The 19,151-nt window shown below is 44.1% G+C and overlaps 1 protein-coding gene across 3 annotated transcripts in view; it reads right to left on the reverse strand.

Annotated features, from left to right (window-relative positions):
- Window positions 1-19,151, reverse strand: part of SLC35F4 (solute carrier family 35 member F4) — a 349,855-nt gene that overhangs the window by 233,291 nt on the left and 97,413 nt on the right. The window contains exon 1 of one of the 3 annotated variants that reach the window (XM_019451695.2): window positions 5,711-6,470. The exons of the other annotated variants lie outside the window; for them this stretch is intronic. Coding sequence (XP_019307240.1) covers window positions 5,711-5,813 — 103 coding nt within the window. The 5' untranslated portion in view covers window positions 5,814-6,470. Of the gene's footprint in view, window positions 1-5,710; window positions 6,471-19,151 lie in introns of those variants that run through there. 3 annotated transcript variants of the gene reach the window in all.

Here is a 19,151-nt window from a genome sequence, read left to right on the forward strand (position 1 = left end):
TCATAGGAGACAGCGAAGCCAGGGGATTGAATGAGCTTACTCAGGGAAAGTAGGGTGAGAAGAACCAACTGAGGCTGGAACCTGGGGACATGCTAAGTCATAGCAGCAGTCAGAGACATCAGAGAGCCAGAAAAGCCAGAAGCTGATAGAATTCTTTTTGGAGAGGAGATGCTCAGCGCTGGGATCAGAGTAAGGGGAAGAGGTTTTACTGTTGCAGCTACCAAGAGTAAACAACCACAGAACCTGGTCACTAATGGGGCATAGAAAAACAAAAGGCCAACAGGTGCAAAAAACATAGAACGAAGAAAGACAACTGGTTGCCATCTGAGATGGAAGGTGCAGTGAAGAGATGGGACTTTTGTGAAAGCTGTCAAAGCTGACCTACTGCATGGCTGTTCTGAGACAGCAAATTCTATACTCTTTTTTTTTTTTTTTTTTTTTTTTTTTTTACAAACAAGGAAACTGGCACAGAGAGGGTCTCCGAGCCAGCTCCTGGCAGGTTTAAGACTAGAATCGATCTCCAAATCACTAGGGTTTAATTCACTACACACCAACATACCACCTCCTTATACAAACACAAAAAGAAGGCTCACCCCAAGAATATCAATTATGGAATACAATAAAACGTAAGTTGACTTATCCTTTGACTTGACTAACGGAAATAACTTCTTACTGCATACAGCTCTCTCTCTCTGACCACCGCCTCTCATCTTCCAGCTAACTTCCGCTCCCCTTTGATCCCACTGAGGTTGCAACCCACTGATCCTACCATCTCTTCACTCTCCTTAACTACCTTGATTTCCTCTCCTCTACTCACCAGCTTTAAATTCTACGGTCAACCATTACGGTAATACCTTTCTTGCATCCATTTACTACTCCCTTTCCCCTATTATTTTATCATACCCATTGGATAATCTGCACTCTGGTGAAGTCCTTCTCTTCACTTGCTCCAAGTCTTCACTGTATCAGTGAATATAACAACCTACCGACTGGTCTCACTTTCAATTTGTGGCCAGAAACTTTAAATGGGCTCTTTAAGGCAGCCAAACCACTTTACTGCACTTCCCCGGTCTGGTCATGCTCCCTACCCAATTATTCACACCTTCTCTCTCCTCCACTACCACACCCTCCCCCATCCTCACTTTCAGTTGATTCCTTGCTTCCTCTTTGAAATTTTTTTTTTTAACGTTTATTTATTTTTGAGACAGAGACAGAGCATGAACGGGGGAGGTCACAGAGAGAGGGAGACACAGAATCTGAAACAGGCTCCAGGCTGTGAGCTGTCAGCACAGAGCCCGATGCGGGGCTCGAACCCATGGACCGTGAGATCATGACCTGAGCCGAAGTCGGACGCTTAACCGACCAAGCCACCCAGGCGCCCCACCTTGCTTCCTCTTTGGACAAAATTAAAGCAACCAAAGAGAAACTCAGCTGCCTCCCACCATCTTGGTTCTCCACCTTCCAGAACCCGCGCCCACACACACTGCCCTGCATGAAGTGTCTTTTTTCTTGTGCGGTAGATTCCATGCCTTATCTCTCCCACATTATGGATTATTCTTTCTCTACTGAATCATTCTCAAGTCCTTGCAAACTTGCTGTTATTTCTTCCATTAAAAGAAAAAAAACTTCCTTGATCCTACGATCCCCATTGGCTCTGCTCCCCTTTGCACAAAAAATCCTTGAAGAGTTGTCTATGCTCACACTTCCAAGTTCTCTAATTCTCTTATACACATTTTAGTAAATTTTATCCTACCTTACCTGCTCTTGTCAGGCTTCTTGTCAAGGTCACCAATGACCCCCAATTGCCAAATTCAGTGGTCAGTTACAAGTCTTTATTTCACTTAACTTTTCAGCAGCATCGGACTCAGCTAATCCCTTCCCCTTGAAACTCTTCACTGGCTTCCAGGGTATCACAAGCTCCTGGTTTTCCTCCCACCTCCCTGGGAGCTCCTTCTCGGTCTACCTGCATGGTTTCTCCTCTTCCCCAGCCTCTTAATGTCTAAGACCCTCAGGATTCAAACCTTGTTCCTTTTCTCTACATAAATTCACTCTTGGAGCTCTCATCAGTCTTAGGCTTCAAATACCATCCAGATGCTGAAAAATCCCTAATTTATATCCCCATTCAGACCTTTCCTATGAACTCCAGGCTTACCTTCCATCTCCAATTACATTTAACCTTCCTCAAATATTATCCTTAGCCCCAGACTCCCTCTACCTTGAAGCCTTCCGCATTCAGCTGTTGGCAACTCAAAGTTGGTCAAACCAGAAAAGATGGAATCACATTTTGCTCCTCTCTCTCTTGCAGATGTCATATCCAGTGCACTGGTAACCCCTACTGGCTCTAACTTCAAGTATCTGCAGAATCTGACCACCTCTTACCACCTGTTACCACTCTGGTTCAGGCCGACATCATCTCCCACCCACGTTATTGCAATAACATAGCTAGTCTCTCTGCTTCCACTCCTGCCTGAATACAGCAGTCAAACTGATCCCTTTGAAAAGTAAGTCAAGTCACATCACTCCTTTGTCAAAACCCCAGAAAGGCTTCCCAAAGGACTTACAATGGCCTCTAAGGCTCTACTTTACCCGAGCCCCTGCATTCACAGTCACTCCATCTCTACCCATTCTCCCAACTGCTCACTCCACTTCAGCCATGCAGATCTCCATGCTTTTCCTCTAGCATGCCAGGCACGTCCCAGCTCAGAGCCTTGCACTGGCTGTCCACCCTGCCTGGAACATCTTCCAGATGTTCACGCATCTAACTTCTTCACATACTTCAAGGCTTTGCCTGGTTGTGATCTCCTCAGGGAAGTCTTAACAGGCTGCCCTATTTAAAATTGCCACAATCTCTACCCCTCCCCCTCAGAATTGTTCATTCTTTTTACCCTGTTGTGATTTTTTTAAAGCACCTATCACCTTGAAGCATACGACATTATTTGTTTGTTTGTTTGTTATTGTCTGTCTCCACTCACTGAAACTTCAGCTCCAAAAAGGAACACGTTTTTGTCTGTTTTGTTCATGGGCGTATTCTTGGCACATAGGAGGTCCTCAAATAGCACTTGTTGAATAGAGGAGTCTATTTCCCCCACCAGACCAAAAGTAACTCAAGGCTAGACAAATGCTTCCATCATTTCTGCACCCTGATTATTATCCTGATAATATCATACCCTGACAATATATTTCATACACACACACACACACACACACACTTCTTTTTGTGTCAGTCTGACTACTAGCATTTCTTCTGCACAAGGCACTCATCTTCCTGATTGCCAGGGACGGCACCAGTATACATTAACAGGAGGCTGATCACTGATGCATTTTCTCAGAGCTGAGTCCCCACCTACTTCTAAAAAGGTAGATGGCATAGATATCAAGAGATCATCCTTAAGGCCTCACATGTGACCAGTCAGAAAATGGGAAAGTCACCTTGCCTCCACATATTCCATATTCCTCACCATAGCCTTTCCCTTAATATATCCCTCCAGACTTCCCCCAAGCTGTTGCTCATTCTTGGTAACAGCTAAATCAATTGGCCATATTGTACTGGTTTGCTTCAATGTGTTTGTTTACTAGTTGAGGCCTGCATTAAGGGCAGGATTATTTCACGGTGCTCGGCTGCCTGGCTCTCTTCCAGCTCTCTCCTCTCCCCGTCTCTCACTGTGCAAAATGGCAATCTCTTTCTACCTCTGAAGGCACGAACACCCTGAAAGTTATTTGACTAGCACGTAATTCTCTGTGCTCATGAGATTGTCTTCACTGACTTCTGTGGCCTCAAGTTAGATAAGTGCCCATCAAAAATAACTATGCCAAATGTACCTTTATCCCTGTTCGCTTCAGTTACTGTCTCAGCCCATGCTCTTCCCTCTTTTTGTCCTATTACTGCACTGCAAATGAAACAAGGGCCGCTATTTGAATGAGCACGGAAAGATAATATGAACATGATTTTATTTAAAATGTCACTTTTCCAGTATTCCATTTGGTTTGTTCTTTATTAACCACAGTTCCATTGTTATAAAAATTATATTAATAAACTACCCTGGGTCTTGAAATTTCAGACAGCTTCCATGTTCTCTAAGCAACCAAAATCCCATGGTTCCTAATTAAAACATTCAATTACTTGGTGAAATCCAACTAATGTCCACATAGCATACTTTCCTTGCCATAGTGCTTTATGGTGCCTCATAGCATAGTGCTGTCCTTAAGTTTCTAGGGTAAAAAAAAGAAACCCTTTGCCAATAGGGGGAAAAAAAGAAGTTTTTGAATCTATAGTACAAAGACTTCAAACTGCATTCCACAGTGTGTTATTTTCTTTCCAGAAAATTCTAACACTATATAATTACTTTTGTATGGAAAATGAATAATGTAAGCTTCTAAAAACAGCTAGACTGAAACCATCCAAATCAGACAGGCCTTTCCTGAAACCAAATGAAATATCAAATGAGAAAATATCTCTATGAGAACAAAGCTCCTGAATTATTATTAAATAGAGATGCAGCATAGTGGGGGAGAAAGTTACATGAAAAAAAAAAGTGTTATCTCCTCTATGTGTCAGGGTTTGTCTGCTTCAGAGAAACTGTAACATTGATCGGACCCCAAAATGTCACAGAAAAATACCAATCAGAAATGCATCGAGGATCTTGCACGGTTTCTGGTTAAAAATAACAGCAAAAACATCAATTAGGCTCCATCTATTGCGACAGAAACGCATTGATACAAGAAAAGCGAGATCCCACCTGCATGGGAATTAAGCCGCAACTAGTCCCCCAATTCGGAGAAAAATGAGCTTCACTTTGGTCGCTGGCTGAACTAATTCCAGCAAAGATAGCCAGTGGGGTTTGTGTGTTGGGGGGAGGGGGACAGAGTAGAGCGCACCTCAACGCCCTCCCCGCGAAACTGCTCTAGAAATGTGAAAGCATCCGCGCCGCACGACCCCCCCCCCCCCCCCCCCCCTTAGCTGGGAGAAAGCCTGTGCAGAACCGAGAAGCCTACTCAGGCTGAGAGGGAGCCGCGACGTGCCGCCGGCCGCGCGGGAGCTCGGCCCTGTCGCGCCTCCCGCTTGCACACACCCCACCCCCAGTCGTTTGCACCGGTCTCTGGCTCCAGGCGCCGGCACTCGGAGACCTGAGCAGGTTTCTCTCTGCCCGGGGTGGAGGACCTCGCAAAGACCTTTTAGCAGGAGTAATTCCCGCGCTGGCGACGTCTCGACAGCCGGAGTGAACGAGCAGAGCCGGCCTGCGCCGGGACCCAAGTCTGCCTCTGCCGCCCCCGCCGGCCCCACCCCCGAGCCTACCCAGCCAGCGCGCCCCGCGCCCCGCCTGCAGCCCGGCACCCAGTAGGGGCTGGGGGGAGTGCAGCACCTAGGGCTGACTTTCCGCTAAGTAAACAGCCATGGCAGCCTTCCCCTTGGTGGTAAATGAGCCAGAGGTGAGCCGGCCGACGGCCGCCCGGAGCGCTCACCCGGTCCCCCCGGCGCTTCCGACCCCAAGGCTGCCACTGTTTCCAAACTCCTAGGCGCAAACGGCCCGGGCCCCCGTTCTCTCTCGTGGTTCAGCACCGAGAACAACGGGCATACTTTTCGCCCCAGCGGCCCCACCGCCAGGAAGGTAGCGTTAGCGGTACCGGCAGGGCTGCAGGTGTCCGGACCGCGCGCCCTCCCGCATCCCACCCGCTCCGGTGCCTGGAACAAGGCAGCCCCGCGGCGTCTTACTTTTCTGGCTGGAGTAACCCGGGTAATAGCCATAGTAGCCAGTGATCCGCAGGATCCGGTCCTCGATGGTGGCCACCCCGTTGGGGGCCGCTTTGACATCCATAGAGAGCGCGGGGCGGCGGCCCCGGGCGCGGCAGGGCGGAGAGCGCAGCGCGGGGCCCGGGAGCTGGTGCAGGTGCTGCTGCCGCCGCCGCCGCCGGTGCTGATGTTGCAGCTCGTGCTCCCGCGCCCGGGCTCTGACTCCACCGCCCGGCGCAGCACCGGCTCCGCATCACAGCGGCGGCGGCGGCGGTGGCGGCGGAGCGGCCCCCACTCGGGCCGGCGTCTCCGTCAGCCTGGCAGCTCTCCCGCCCGCCGCCCGGCGCACTGCTGCCCGAACAGCGCCCCCTCACCTCCGACGCCCACCGCGGCCGGGCGGGTGTGGGCGCCCCACCTGGCCGCAGACTCTCCTCGTTAACCCTTCTGTCGTCCTTCCCCGGGGACTAGACATCCCCTAACCCCACCTGCCAGAAGGGATGCCCTGTCCGGGGGCGTGGGAGGAAAAGAGAAGGTGAGCTGGTGGCAGGGGCTCAGGGAGGCCCCCTGGGTGGAGGGGTGGAGATGGAAGAGATCGAAGCGGAACCAAGTGTTAATGTGAGAGGTGCACCGTCGCTCGGGAAGATGACACCTCGGGGGCGCCCCCGGGGCCTGGTCCCCGCTAGGCGTCTGCACCACCTGGGATCAGCTGATGCGCAAGTGTTCCCAGGAGTTAATCAGTAGTCCAAACTTGCCTAGACGACGAGGAGTCTTTTTCTAAAGAAATGAAAAGAAAAATGAGGCCTCCGCAGGTGGCACGTGGAGTGATTATCCCGGTATTGCGGACACGGAGACTTTCAAAGATGAAGCCCTCAAGTCTGACGGTCCATGTCCCGACCCTCCAGCCTCCCAGCGAAAACATCAAAGGCTAGGGAGACTCAGCTGTGCACAGCATGTTTATTTTGCCAGTTTCAAATGCCCTTAGGAGAAATGATTTTCTCCCTTTATTGCCAAAAACATCAGGGGGGAAGCCCTTCAAACTGTAAATATCTGGACGGATGAAAGTTTTAGCTGCAGCCTAGAGACTTTCCATCTGAGTCGAGAACGTCCTTGAGCTGTGTGTTCAGAGCCAACACCCTCCCCTCAGGTGTAACTCTTCTGTTTTCGTGAGATACCCACCGGGTTAGAATCAGTGAGTAGTGGAGATGATTTCTCTATTCAGTTGGTGGTCACAGCCTCCTGAAAACAATCTTCAAAATTTCAACTCAGAAACTAAAGGGGATGGGGGTTCAGGTGTCACCTCATCAGCTTAGAGGTCATTATGTTCATTTTCCATCCAGACCCAGTTTAAGACACATCCCTGCCAGATTTCACATTTCTAAAATTTAGGGAGGAGGTGGGGGGAACAAGTTGACCTCAGTGCCCCTTCAGAAACCTCCAAAGAGCCAATCACAGCATTCTGCCTTCAAGCATTTTCCCCATTGTGTGTCCTTAAGTGGGAAGAAATGTGCAAACTTTTTAAAAGATGAATTAGATTTAAGCATAGGAAAATGCAGGATTAAATTCCACAACGTGTTAAGGGGTTTCATCCAGACACAAAGCCTAGCACAGATTTTTGAGAGTGGAGTGAATCTGAAATGATTGTGGCTGGAGAAGGGAGGGTTCATAAAATAGCCAATTTCCTCCCACACCTGCTTCCTGGGCGCGGAAAGATGGAAGGAACTTAAAGGTCAAAATGAACTTAAAGGAAAAACCAACCTTGGATGCAATGGTGAGGAACTGAGATTTAAAGCAAAAATGGAAGGATTATGCCTTTATACTCTGCTGCCCAACACCCCACCCCCGACAGTGATTTTCAGCACACTTTGGTACTTTTATTATTTTTATTTCGGTGGCAAACCTTATACAAAATGTATGCATTGTACATGGTGAAATGGGTTGTTCACACTAAGATGTCCCTTTTGTTTAAAGTTACTATAAGACAAATTTGCCTGCATTACATCTAATATGTGTTTAATAACATCATAATCCATAGCATATTAATATATCAATGATTCAATGAGAGAGAAATTAAGAAACTACTCCAGCAAAAACCTTCTGGTGTAATAGGAATACGAATATACACAGACTTTAAAGACAAGTGGTTTTGCCCTATTAATGCTTATAACTTATTTTACCATAATGTATTTAAGAGCTAAATTACACTTACTCTGTAAATTATTGCCTTCTTCCTAGTGTTGCTTTGTTTTTAGAAATGTCCAGAGTAGTGGTTAGAAATGTACTTAACTGAATCTCATCATTCGTACAAACAGCAAATTCAGCATAAATTTAAATAATGTAAATATTATACCCACAAGAGTCTATGTTTCCTAAAATAAATTATTTTAAAAAATCTCTGACTGACCTGGGAATTAATTTCAAAACAGCAGAGCATTTACAAGTGTCTCCCTAATCATCTGTAATAGGGTGACTAAAACAGTAAATGCAAGCACATACCACAGTCTAGGCCACACATTTTTTTAATGGAACTGAAATTCTACAATTATTAATTGATCAACAATGAGAAGCAAATTTCTGCTAGTTGATAAGCACTCTCTGTTGCATATGAGAAAAGTTTTTTAACCTTTCAAATTTCACGTTGCATGTCATTAAAAGTTTATGGAACTTCTTTTGAGGGGAAGAGAATTTTTACAAAACATTTTTATATGGTCAGCCCACCAGTGTTCACAAACCCAAATACAAAAATTGAAATTTACAAAATGTGAAATACCCAAGTGTCTCAAATCTGTTCTGAAAAAAATGAGGAAAGATATAATTGAACAAATGAAGACTGAAGGTGGTTATTTGATTCGAAAATGGTTCCTCATAGTAGCCAGTTTCACACAGCCAATTTCCCTATTAAATCAAATAGTAAATCAATTTTCCGGGTAAATCATAACTCAGTTTAGAAAAATGTGGTTTGTAGGCAGGAATATTTCTAATGCATTATTAGCACAGGACATCTATGACTCCAAGTGTGTTTTAATAGCTAGACCATATTCACTTTGATCATCTAACCAAGTCAGATTAGGTATTCATACTAATTGAGTATATAAAACTTGACCATTTGTGTTATAAAAAAAAAGGCATATGATTTGTAAAATGGTTTATATGATAGTCACTTACAATCTTTATGTCTGATGCTAAAATAACTATACCAAGGAATAACATTAAAAACTATGATCACTGAACATAAATTCTATTCAAAGATGTACAGTCTGTCGTAAAATCATTTTAAAAGACTGCATCAGCCTTTATACTTTGGAAGGGTTAGTAAAATAAAATCCATGGAATCTAGTCTTCTTTACTGTGATTAGCAGCTAGAGGCCAGAAAATCTGGATTTTAGTCTTCTTTCCATGGCAGGAACAAGTTGCTTAATCTTTTTGACCACCTATTCGGAGTTACCAATAAAAGATGCTAAAAGGAGGATTCTCATAGAGTGCCCCTACCTCCTTGAGCTAAGAGTAACTTGGCTGTTTGGAGAGCCAAGAATGTTTAGGTTTAATACCCATGGGCCAGTGTTGCCTTGTATAATCATCAGCACTATTTACAGAGTTGACCCCAGGTAGTTTGCACAGTGTTTGTGTTTAAAAGCATCTGGCATCTAGCCAACTAGGTGATAAGCACTAGCATCTGGAGAGAAAAAAAAAGTAGTGTTCCTATTCCATTTTCAGGAATGCTGTTTTGAGCATTTAACCACCAGGTCATCAGCTGTCCCATTTGGAACACTGATACTGCCTTTCTATTCCAATCTTAGGCAATGTTAGGCATTGTTAATTTGCCTTTCAGCCAATAGTGGGATTGAAAGGGCTTGAGAGGACTAGCACTCAGTACCTGTCTATGAAATCAGGGGATAGTCCACTCTTCATTGACCTCTGGCACCAGGCTCCATCATAGGACTATTTCTGAGGCTCATTTCCTTGGAAATGTGTTGAAATCCTTTGGGGGAAAGTCTGAAGTCATTTCAACATATACATTCAAATTTGAGAATTTGTCTATGACGTGTGTGTGTGTGCGTGTGTGTGTGTCTGTCTGTCTGTCTGTCTTCTCTCCCCCCTCCCAACCTCTTTTCCTCACCCCATCCCTCAGCCATATAGTACAATGATTTAGAACATGGACTTTGGATCCAGACTGCCAGGGGTCAAGTCTTGTTCCCCATTTTCTAGCTGTGTGACCTTGGGTGTCTCTCAAACTCCATGACTCAACTTCCTTATCTGCAAAATAAGAATATTGTACTGTTAAGAAGAAAACAACAGGCCCAAAATGGTGTCACTCAAGCTAAGTCACCAAATCTGAACTTTATACCTAACCTAATTGCAGTTTCAACTTCCCCCAGAAATGTAGTCTTAACTCTTCAGTCAGGAATTTTCTGATCAACATCAGGGAGGATTCTGTCACATGGGCCCTCTCCATCCCCCAAAGGAAGATGAGGTAATCCACCTAATAAGATTCCCTGCCCTTCCCCCTAAGGGAAGGTGATTTTAGCTGAAACAATCCTTTCTTTTCCTTTGCTAGTAACTTCTTGCCTCACTCTCCTTCCTACAAAAACCTTCCATTTGTACAACTTTTGTGAGCTTCCTTGTACATGCTAGATATTGCTTGATAAAAGCAATTATATCTTTAAAATTTATTTGGTTGAATTTTGTTTTTTAATAGTATTTACCCCATGGTAGACTAAATAATTTTATATTCATAGAGACATAGGGGTGCCTGAGTGGCTCAGTGGGTTGAGCATCTGACTGTTGATTTCAGCTTGGGTCATGGTCTCACTGTGGGATTGAGCCCTGTTTGGGCTCCATGCTGACAGCTGTCTAGGATTCTCTCTCTCCCTCTCTCTGCCCCTCCCCTGCTCTCTCTCTCTCAAAATAAATAAACTGTAAAATAACTATTATATTCATAAAGACCTTATAACAGTGGTTGCCATATAAAAGCATCATAAATGGTAGCTATCATTATTATTTTGTTTTATGGATACATAGAACACTTTGAGTTTTAGTTTTCCGTCTGTAAAAATGGGCTCACACTCACTACTTAATAGTGTTGCTATGATGGTTAAGTGAGATAACATATGAAAATATCTTACCAAGGCCTGGTACATAGTAGGTGCACAATAAATATCAATGTCTTCCTCCCAACCCCATCCCTGCCCTGCCCATTCTTTATTACTAAAGCTAATTCACTTGGACGTTTCATTTCACATCATTAGGAATTTCCATGTCAGTTGCTGTCAGGAGTCTCCTTTAATCCCTTCAACAATTCCATGACAGCAATCACATGGGGCAGATCTTGGAATCACACTGGCAGACCAATGGAATACGTGGGCCACAGAATTTAAGTGCTTTGCAGAAAAAGATGCTCTAGGTCAGCAGTTCTTCCTGTCCTTTGAGAAGGCATGAGGACCTGGAGAATATGCTTCAGACTAACAACAGCACCAAAGTTGGTGGTCCCCAGGCACGGGAGGGACTCCAGTCCTGCCTGATGGCAGTGCCCCAGGGAATGGCCTCAGAGAGATCACAGGGCAGTACCCAGAGGGACGCTGGGCTATTAGCCTTGGACTTCACAGCCTCAGTAGAGATTCTGGTATCTCCAAGCTTGGCCCAAAGGCAGCAGAGCTGCTAGCTCCGAGATATGGAATATGGGCTTGATCAGTGTACATCTCAGCAGAGACAAATGGACCAAAGACCAGCATGTCTCCCTGAAGCTTGAGCTTAGCCAAAGATCTCCCCTGACTGTGCAATCCTGCAGCAGGAGAGCCCCAGTAATACTGAGATTGCATTTTCCACTATTCTTATTGACTAATAAATATTCGGTTAACCTCTTTAAACAGATATGTTGGTGGTTATACATTAAAACCTGCTACGTCTTCCTTTTACAAATAAGACTTTAATTTCAACATCTAAAATGCCATGCATGCCACAGCTTCAAACCTGCTGCATATGACTTATCTCACAAGGTTTTCTGTAACATTGCCAGCTAAAAATGTCAACCCTGCCGGAGTAGTGGTTGGTATTATTTGCCAAATATCCACAGTTCTCCTTTATTGTAGGCATACCACAGAATTGCATCTCCTGCCCCCTTGTGGTTGTACGGGGGCTATGTGACTGATTCTACTAAAGGAAAGGGAAAGTGAGCATTTCCCAGCCAGAGAGAGATCGTACAGGTCACTCAGAGTTCTCTCTTCCCTCTGGCATGATGACCATAAACATTCAGGATGACTTTGACACGTGAAAGTCAAGTCACTAAAACATTATAATCAAAATAGGCTTGAATTCTTTCTCTAAACACTGCATTAAATTTTCAAATCTTATTTTCTTTATCCTTTGTTTTCCAAGGGCATACTGTGCATGTTCAAGTATATGTTTACCAGTTTCTGAAACAACGATCAATAAACAATAATGAAGGCACAGTAATTGGAAAGGAACATTATGAATAGTATGGAAAAATCAGAGAATAGAATATTTAAAACTCATTAGAATGTATCAACAAGGCAAAGAGTCCAGAAAACATATATATATATATATATATATATATATATATATATATATATATATATTCAATACATCCACATCTTGAATAGCTATGGCCAAAATCAATCTCAGGAATGACTTTGCCTTCAGCTTCGAGAACTATTAATTTGTAAGAAATATGTTCACAAGGTTTTACCTCATCATTATTTCCAGTGTCAGTGATACCCATCAATAAAATTTGCTCCTCAAACACACTGAGATAACACAGACCATCAGTGCTGAAGTGGACATTTGTCTTTTTTGATTTTTCTGACTACCTAACTGATGTTAGAGGAGGTTCCTTACTTACCAGAAAGAGTACACCTCTCAAGAGAAAAGCTAAATGGTTGTACCAAATACCTTTCATGCTTCAGTTCACTTGCTCTTGCTTCACCTTTGCAGGGACCAACTCTGCATGGATCCCCATCAACTTCACACAGACACAGCCTGGCAGCACCCCACCTCCTGCCAATGCCAAGCACCTCCAGCCTCCTGCCCCAGGGCTTCCCCGTTGATGCTGAGACATGAAAGTGGATCCACTTGGATCAAACCCGCGTGCAGCCTGAAAGTGCAGGGGACACGTGCAACCTGGGCGACTGTGTGATAACAGGAGCCAGGAGCTGGGGTGTGAATTCTCCATTCTATTCTGTATGGACGGCAGTGAGGGGCCGTCGCTTATGCAGCCTCCCACCCACAAGACAGAGCAGTCAGATCAGTCAGTCTCGCTGCCAAAGGATCGTCAGCTCAGTAACATGCTTTTGTATCGTTAGGAGAAGTATTAAGGTATTCAAAATTCAAAAAGTAATTGTTAGAGTAATTTTCCAAACTCCCTGATCTCTGACTTCCCTGCTCTGAAAATGAATACACACACACACACACACACACACACACACACACACACACACACACACGATCAATCCTAACGCCCATTCTAGCTCTATTCTCCAGTGTTGCTGGGTTTTTATGTGCAATGTGTTGGAGAGTGCCGCCTGCCTCCACATTAATCTCTTCAGTAATTGCAATTATCTCCTTTCCAGTGAATGTGATGAAGTCTGACTAAAGGTCTCTAATTCTTCTGTCCCTTCGTGTTCTCATAAATAATAAAACAGGACTCCATGACAACGAGTACATAAAAAGTTTTGTAACATCTCAAAGTAGTCCTAAAATCTTCAGATTTAAAAAAAATGTTTATTCATTTATCTTGAGAGAGAGAAAGAGAGCACATGAGCAAGGGAGGGACAGAGACAGAAAGAGAGAGATGAAGAGACAGAGGCAGAGAGAGAGAGAGAGAGAGAGAGAGAGAGAGAGAGAGAGAATCCCAAGCAGGCTCCACTCTCTTGTGGAGCCTGAGGCGGGGCTCGATCTCATGTCCACGAGAGCATGACCTGAGCTGAAATCAAGAGTCTGATGCTTGGGGCGCCTGGGTGGCTCAGTCGGTTAAGCGTCCGACTTCAGCTCAGGTCACCATCTCACGGTCCGTGAGTTCGAGCCCCGCGTCAGGCTCTGGGCTGATGGCTCAGAGCCTGGAGCCTGCTTCTGATTCTGTGTCTTCCTCTCTCTCTGCCCCTCCCCCGTTCATGCTCTGTCTCTCTCTGTCCCAAAAATAAATAAACATTAAAAAAAAAAATTAAAAAAAAAAAAAAAAAGAGTCTGATGCTTAACTGACTAAGCCACCCAGGCACCCCAAAAGCCTTCAGATTCTTGAGCTAACAAAGTACACAGTTTTCTGTACATACGTGATGAGTTATAATCACTTGGTTCTATGCAGTAAGACCATCGATGCTTGGGTAGTAGTTACAAATGCTTGTTCATCTGACCAATGCTACTCATCCTTCAGCTATTTGCAAAGGCATTTCTCCTCTGGGAAGCCTTCTCTGAGCACCACCCTTCCCGGAGGGCTCAGCTATTTGCCCCATCGGAGCTTTTTCTATACTGCATGGTCTTTCCCACACTGTACACTTAAGTTCCTCAAAGGCAGGGACTGCATTGTTCAGTACAACGTGGCCAGGGGTTCTCAGGGTGCCGGCCACACACCAGACAATCAGAACATGTTCAGGCCTGAGAGAATCGTTGTAATAAAGAAAATCTTGCATCAGGACCACTTTCTGGAAGAAAGGGCAAAGCACGTACCCTCACTCAGGAAAGGTTGACGTATGTCAAGACCAGAAATGGAGCAACTTCCCCGGGTTACAAATGGGGAAACTGAGGCTAGAGAGGCCCTTTGGTGAATTAGTGACAGCCCTTATTGTCAGTATATGACAGCACCCACCATCCCCAGCCCGCCCTCACCCTTCCCAATTGGATCAAAGATTTGTCTTCCTCGTCTTTCTATCCTCCCTAGTTAAACCCTGGACTCAGCAGACGGGGGGATGCCCGGCAAGGGCTCTGTTAAATGAAAGTGAAACCTACGATGTCTATTTTCCAGTCGTATGTGAATTATATTTCTGGCATAATAAATTACAATATTACCCCTCATGTTTTGGGTACTGGGGGTAGGGTTGATAAATGGATTATATTGTCTTTAGATATGAGGAAATAAATAGAATTATATCTTTTCTCATTAGGGGGTTGATATTTTAAAACTCACTGCCATAAATAACATGGGCTCATTTTGACAAATCTTTTGGGAATCATAATTAATTAGGAGCTTGAATCTTCCTTATGGGCAATCTACTACAATGTTCAGAAGATTTGTGTACTTGTTTCTTCATTGATATAAGTTAAAAAAAAAAGGATCATCAGCTGGGCATGCAGAAGGTAGTGAGTGTATGTTCTCCTCTTCTTCCTTTCTCTTTAATTTTTTTTTAATGTTTTACTTATTTTTGAGAGAGAAAGAGAGGGACAGAGTGTGAGCAGGGAAGGGGCAGAAAGAAAGGGAGACACAGAATCCGAAGCAGCCTCCAGGCTCTGAGCTGGCAGCACAGAGCCCGACGCGGGGCTCGAACCCACAAACTGCAAGATCACAACCTGAGCCAAAGTCAGACACTTAACCGACTGAGCCACCCAGGCGCCCCTCTTCCTTTCTCTTTAACACCCTTCCTTCCTTTCTTCTACTCTGGTCTAAAGTCCACTAGCACATGCATACCACTGCAGTGATGTCCAAACTGCACTCCTACCATCTAGCTTTTACCACACACCAAAGAACCCCAAACCTTAGTGGCTCAAAATAACAACCATTTGTTACTTCTCACCACCTATTGGTCAGCTGGGTATTTCTGCTGATCTGTCCAGGCTTCTCTGATCTCAGCTGGGCTCACTTATGCATCTGCGGGTCAGCTGGGGACTGACCAGCCTAGGATGGCCTCTCTCACAGCAACGAGTGGGCTCATCCTCCGGCACGCTAACCCGGTCTTGTTCAAGACAGCAATCAAATCCCAAGAGTGAGAGCCAAGTTGCAAGGCCTCTTGAAGCCCAGACTCAGAACTTGCACTGTATTGCTTCTGCCATATTCTATTGGCCAAAGCATGTTATAAGGCTAGCCCAGATTCGTGAGGTGGAGAAAAATATTTTGCCTCTTGATGGGATTGCTGCAAAAAAACTGTGGCCGTTTTTGGATTCTACTACATCCACCAATGCAAATCAATGCCAGTGTTGCAAAGCGTATTGATCAGAGATTTGAGAACGTCCTTTCTGCAGAACGTGTCCTTTAATAGAATTCCCTGATTCCAGATCAGATCAGCAAAGCAATCTTCCACTCATCATTAACAAAGCAACGTGGAATTGACTCCATTAAGCAAAATCTGGCATTAAATGTTACCTGCAATAATATTTTGTCTGGATAGGAGCTGCAGCCTTTTGTATGGCATATAACTCCAAACCCTCTAACTTAAAAATGGGGAGCCAGAAGTCAGACACCCACACAGGCTGGGTCTGCATAACGGTGTACAATCAGACACAGAACAAAGAAATGCAGGGAGTTTGACACAGCAGGGCTGTTCCAAGGCAAAAGTGGGGACCTGGCAAGTTAAGGTATTCACTGTGCTTACCGCCCCCCACCCCGTGGAGGCATTTATCTCACTATAGTGAAGATCGATGGGATTAACTTCCCTCCCCCACTAGATTCCCAGTTTCTTTCAGACATGAATAAATCTTTTAAATCCATATTTCTGTATGTAATACAGAGCCTGACTGTTGAAGGAAAGGAGAGAGTTATTTCTGTGACTCAGAAAAAGACTAACCCAATATAACCACATTTATATTTTTAAATGAATCTTTGCAAATACTCAGAAATTCTCCCATATGAAAAATTACAGAAGTACTGGTGAAAATAAGTGATTCCTTACAAAAACATAAAATGCTACTATTCAGCTTAAATCAGAAGGAAGAAGGTGGTGATATTCAAATTATAATCCCGAGGAAAGAGGACTGAGAAAGGCATGTTTTTGCTTTGTAAGTCAAGAGAAACCCTTAGACTTTCAAAAACTTGAATCTAAATTTTCAATTCAAAATTAAACACTTACAAGCATATATGTGTATATACACGTATACATTATATATAATGTACACATATACATTAATAATATACACATATACATTATATATAATATAATATATAATATAATATATAATGAGAGAGATATTATATATTATATAAAGTTATATATATTAACTTTCTAATTGTTCTGTGGCACAAAGATACAAGAAATTTTCTTCACATTATTATAATTATTATAGTAAATCTCATTCCAAATGGAATCAAAGTGGCTTGCAAAGATACTACATTTTGAGACTTAAAACAATAACGAGCAAGTAAGGAACTGGGAAGAAAGTAAAATTAAAAATAGAAACCAGTTGGGGTGCCTGAGTGGCTCAGTCAGTTAAGCGTCTGGCTTCGGCTCAGATAATGATCTCATGGTTGGTGGGTTCAAGCCCCATGTCAGGCTCTGTGCTGACAGTTCAGAGCCTGAAGCCTGCTTCGGATTCTGTGTCTCCGTCTCCCTCTCCCTGCCCCTCCCCACTCCCCACCCCCCCACCCCCAGCGCGTGCGTGTTCTCTCTCTCTCTCTTAAAAATAAATAAACAACAACAACAAAAATGGAAAGCAGAAAATGAAGCCAGAATGAGGTCAGTAAATGCCACAAGGGCTAATACATTTTGCTGGAAGCAACAATCATTTGGCTTGGGCTTCCCAGACACCAACCAAAGAGGAACTTGTGGTCCCTAAAACTACTTATCATGGTCAGAGCTCAAAACAAAGTCAGGAGAAACAGAAGTCATTACTGGTGTGCACCGTGAGAGTAAGTTTTCCAGGATCTTCCTATAAAGGATCCCATGTAATGTTCTAAACAACAGTCTGAGAAACATCCATAAGAAGATGTAAGACCATATAACCTGATGGCACAATGTTAAAGCACTATGGAGTAAAATCACATTGATAAAACACTTCAAACACAATGCCCTCTTATAATTCTTAACTGATCCAAAACCAAAGTTTGGAGATTCACAGGCTCTCTATCCTTCAGGAAGGTCTCTGTAAATACTGAGACTCTCAAATGAGAAACTGGTTAATATCACCAAATCCCATTGATGATAGTTCCCAGCTGGTCTTTTCCTCCTCTTTTTCAATGCCACTACTCGAGGCCAGGTGACCCTCCTTTCAGCCTGGATTACCACACAACCTTCTAGCTGGTTTGCCCAATTCTAATCCATTCTCCAAACCACAGCCAGTCTGCTTTCCCTAAAACAAGGCTCTGCTTCAAACACCTCAAAGGTTCAAACAGGACTCAGCATGAGTTCCACACCCGTCATCACTGAATAGACTTTGGCCTCCACATCTCCAGCCTCAACTCCCGGACTGTTCCCCTCATTCCAGCTGCCTAAATGAACCTCTTTGAGATTGCTGAAAAAGTCATGCTCTCTCTCACCTCTGGATCTATAAATGTGCTGTTCCCTCCGTCTGGAAAGCTCTCACCCACAACACTTTGCCATCTGCCTTTGTCTGGGGCTTCTCCTCCATGTCTCACACTAGAAGCTGCATCTTCTGGAAAGCTGTCTTTACCTGTCTAGCTCACTCACTGGACCAGAAGCTCTACGAGGGCAGCTGCTGGCTCTGTCTTTGCTCACCATTGTATTTCCAATGCCTAGCACAGTGTCAGGTGCTAACTAGCTTAATTTGCATAATTAATTGATTAATTGATACTGATTATCGCAGGCAATTCCTTGGAGCCAAATATTCTGTATTACTACTTAAAGAAAGACCCATTTACCTTCTTTAACAAGCAATAAGTTGAAGACTATTTTTGATGATGCCTGATGAATTTTTTAACAGCGAGCATGCCCACGTAAGGAACATACAATCTCCACCATCTCCATCCAGGAAAGGTCAAAGTTTTCTTCAGAAAACAAGTCATAATTCATTCCTAAACAAGGATCTACGGGCAATTGATTCCCCAATGTCTTATGCCCTTATAATGTTATCATAAGTTTAGTGTGAGAAAAACATCAAAATGGTGTTGCCAAATCGTGCACTGCAAAAAGTTTTACAAGGTATTTGACATTGCACTTTCCAAGAAAGCATTAGTTTGAGGATCTTATCTCACCACGCAACAGTAGAAAAAACAGAAGGCTTAGATCCTATCTCAACTTTGTCGCTAACTCCATGACCATGGGGTCATGATCTGTCTCATTCCTTGACTGGAGCTGGACAACTGAATGCCCCACCCGGAGCCTGCCCAGCTTAATCAAGCTTAAGCCCTGGGAGTCCCCTAAGAGCTTCCCACTGAGCAAGGCAGGGTTCCCTTCTCCTACCTTCACATCTGCCTGAGGTTGTCAGCTTCCATCTGTTTTGTTTGTTGAGCTTTTGCATAATATTTCATTTGAATGAAATATTCTACAGCTAATCAGAAATATGAAAACTCATGCATTAAATGATTTTCAAGTTT

The sequence above is a fragment of the Panthera pardus genome, unplaced genomic scaffold (genome assembly GCF_024362965.1).
Source record: "Panthera pardus isolate Hobbes unplaced genomic scaffold, ASM2436296v1 HiC_scaffold_24, whole genome shotgun sequence".
Taxonomy (NCBI): Eukaryota; Metazoa; Chordata; class Mammalia; order Carnivora; family Felidae; genus Panthera; species Panthera pardus.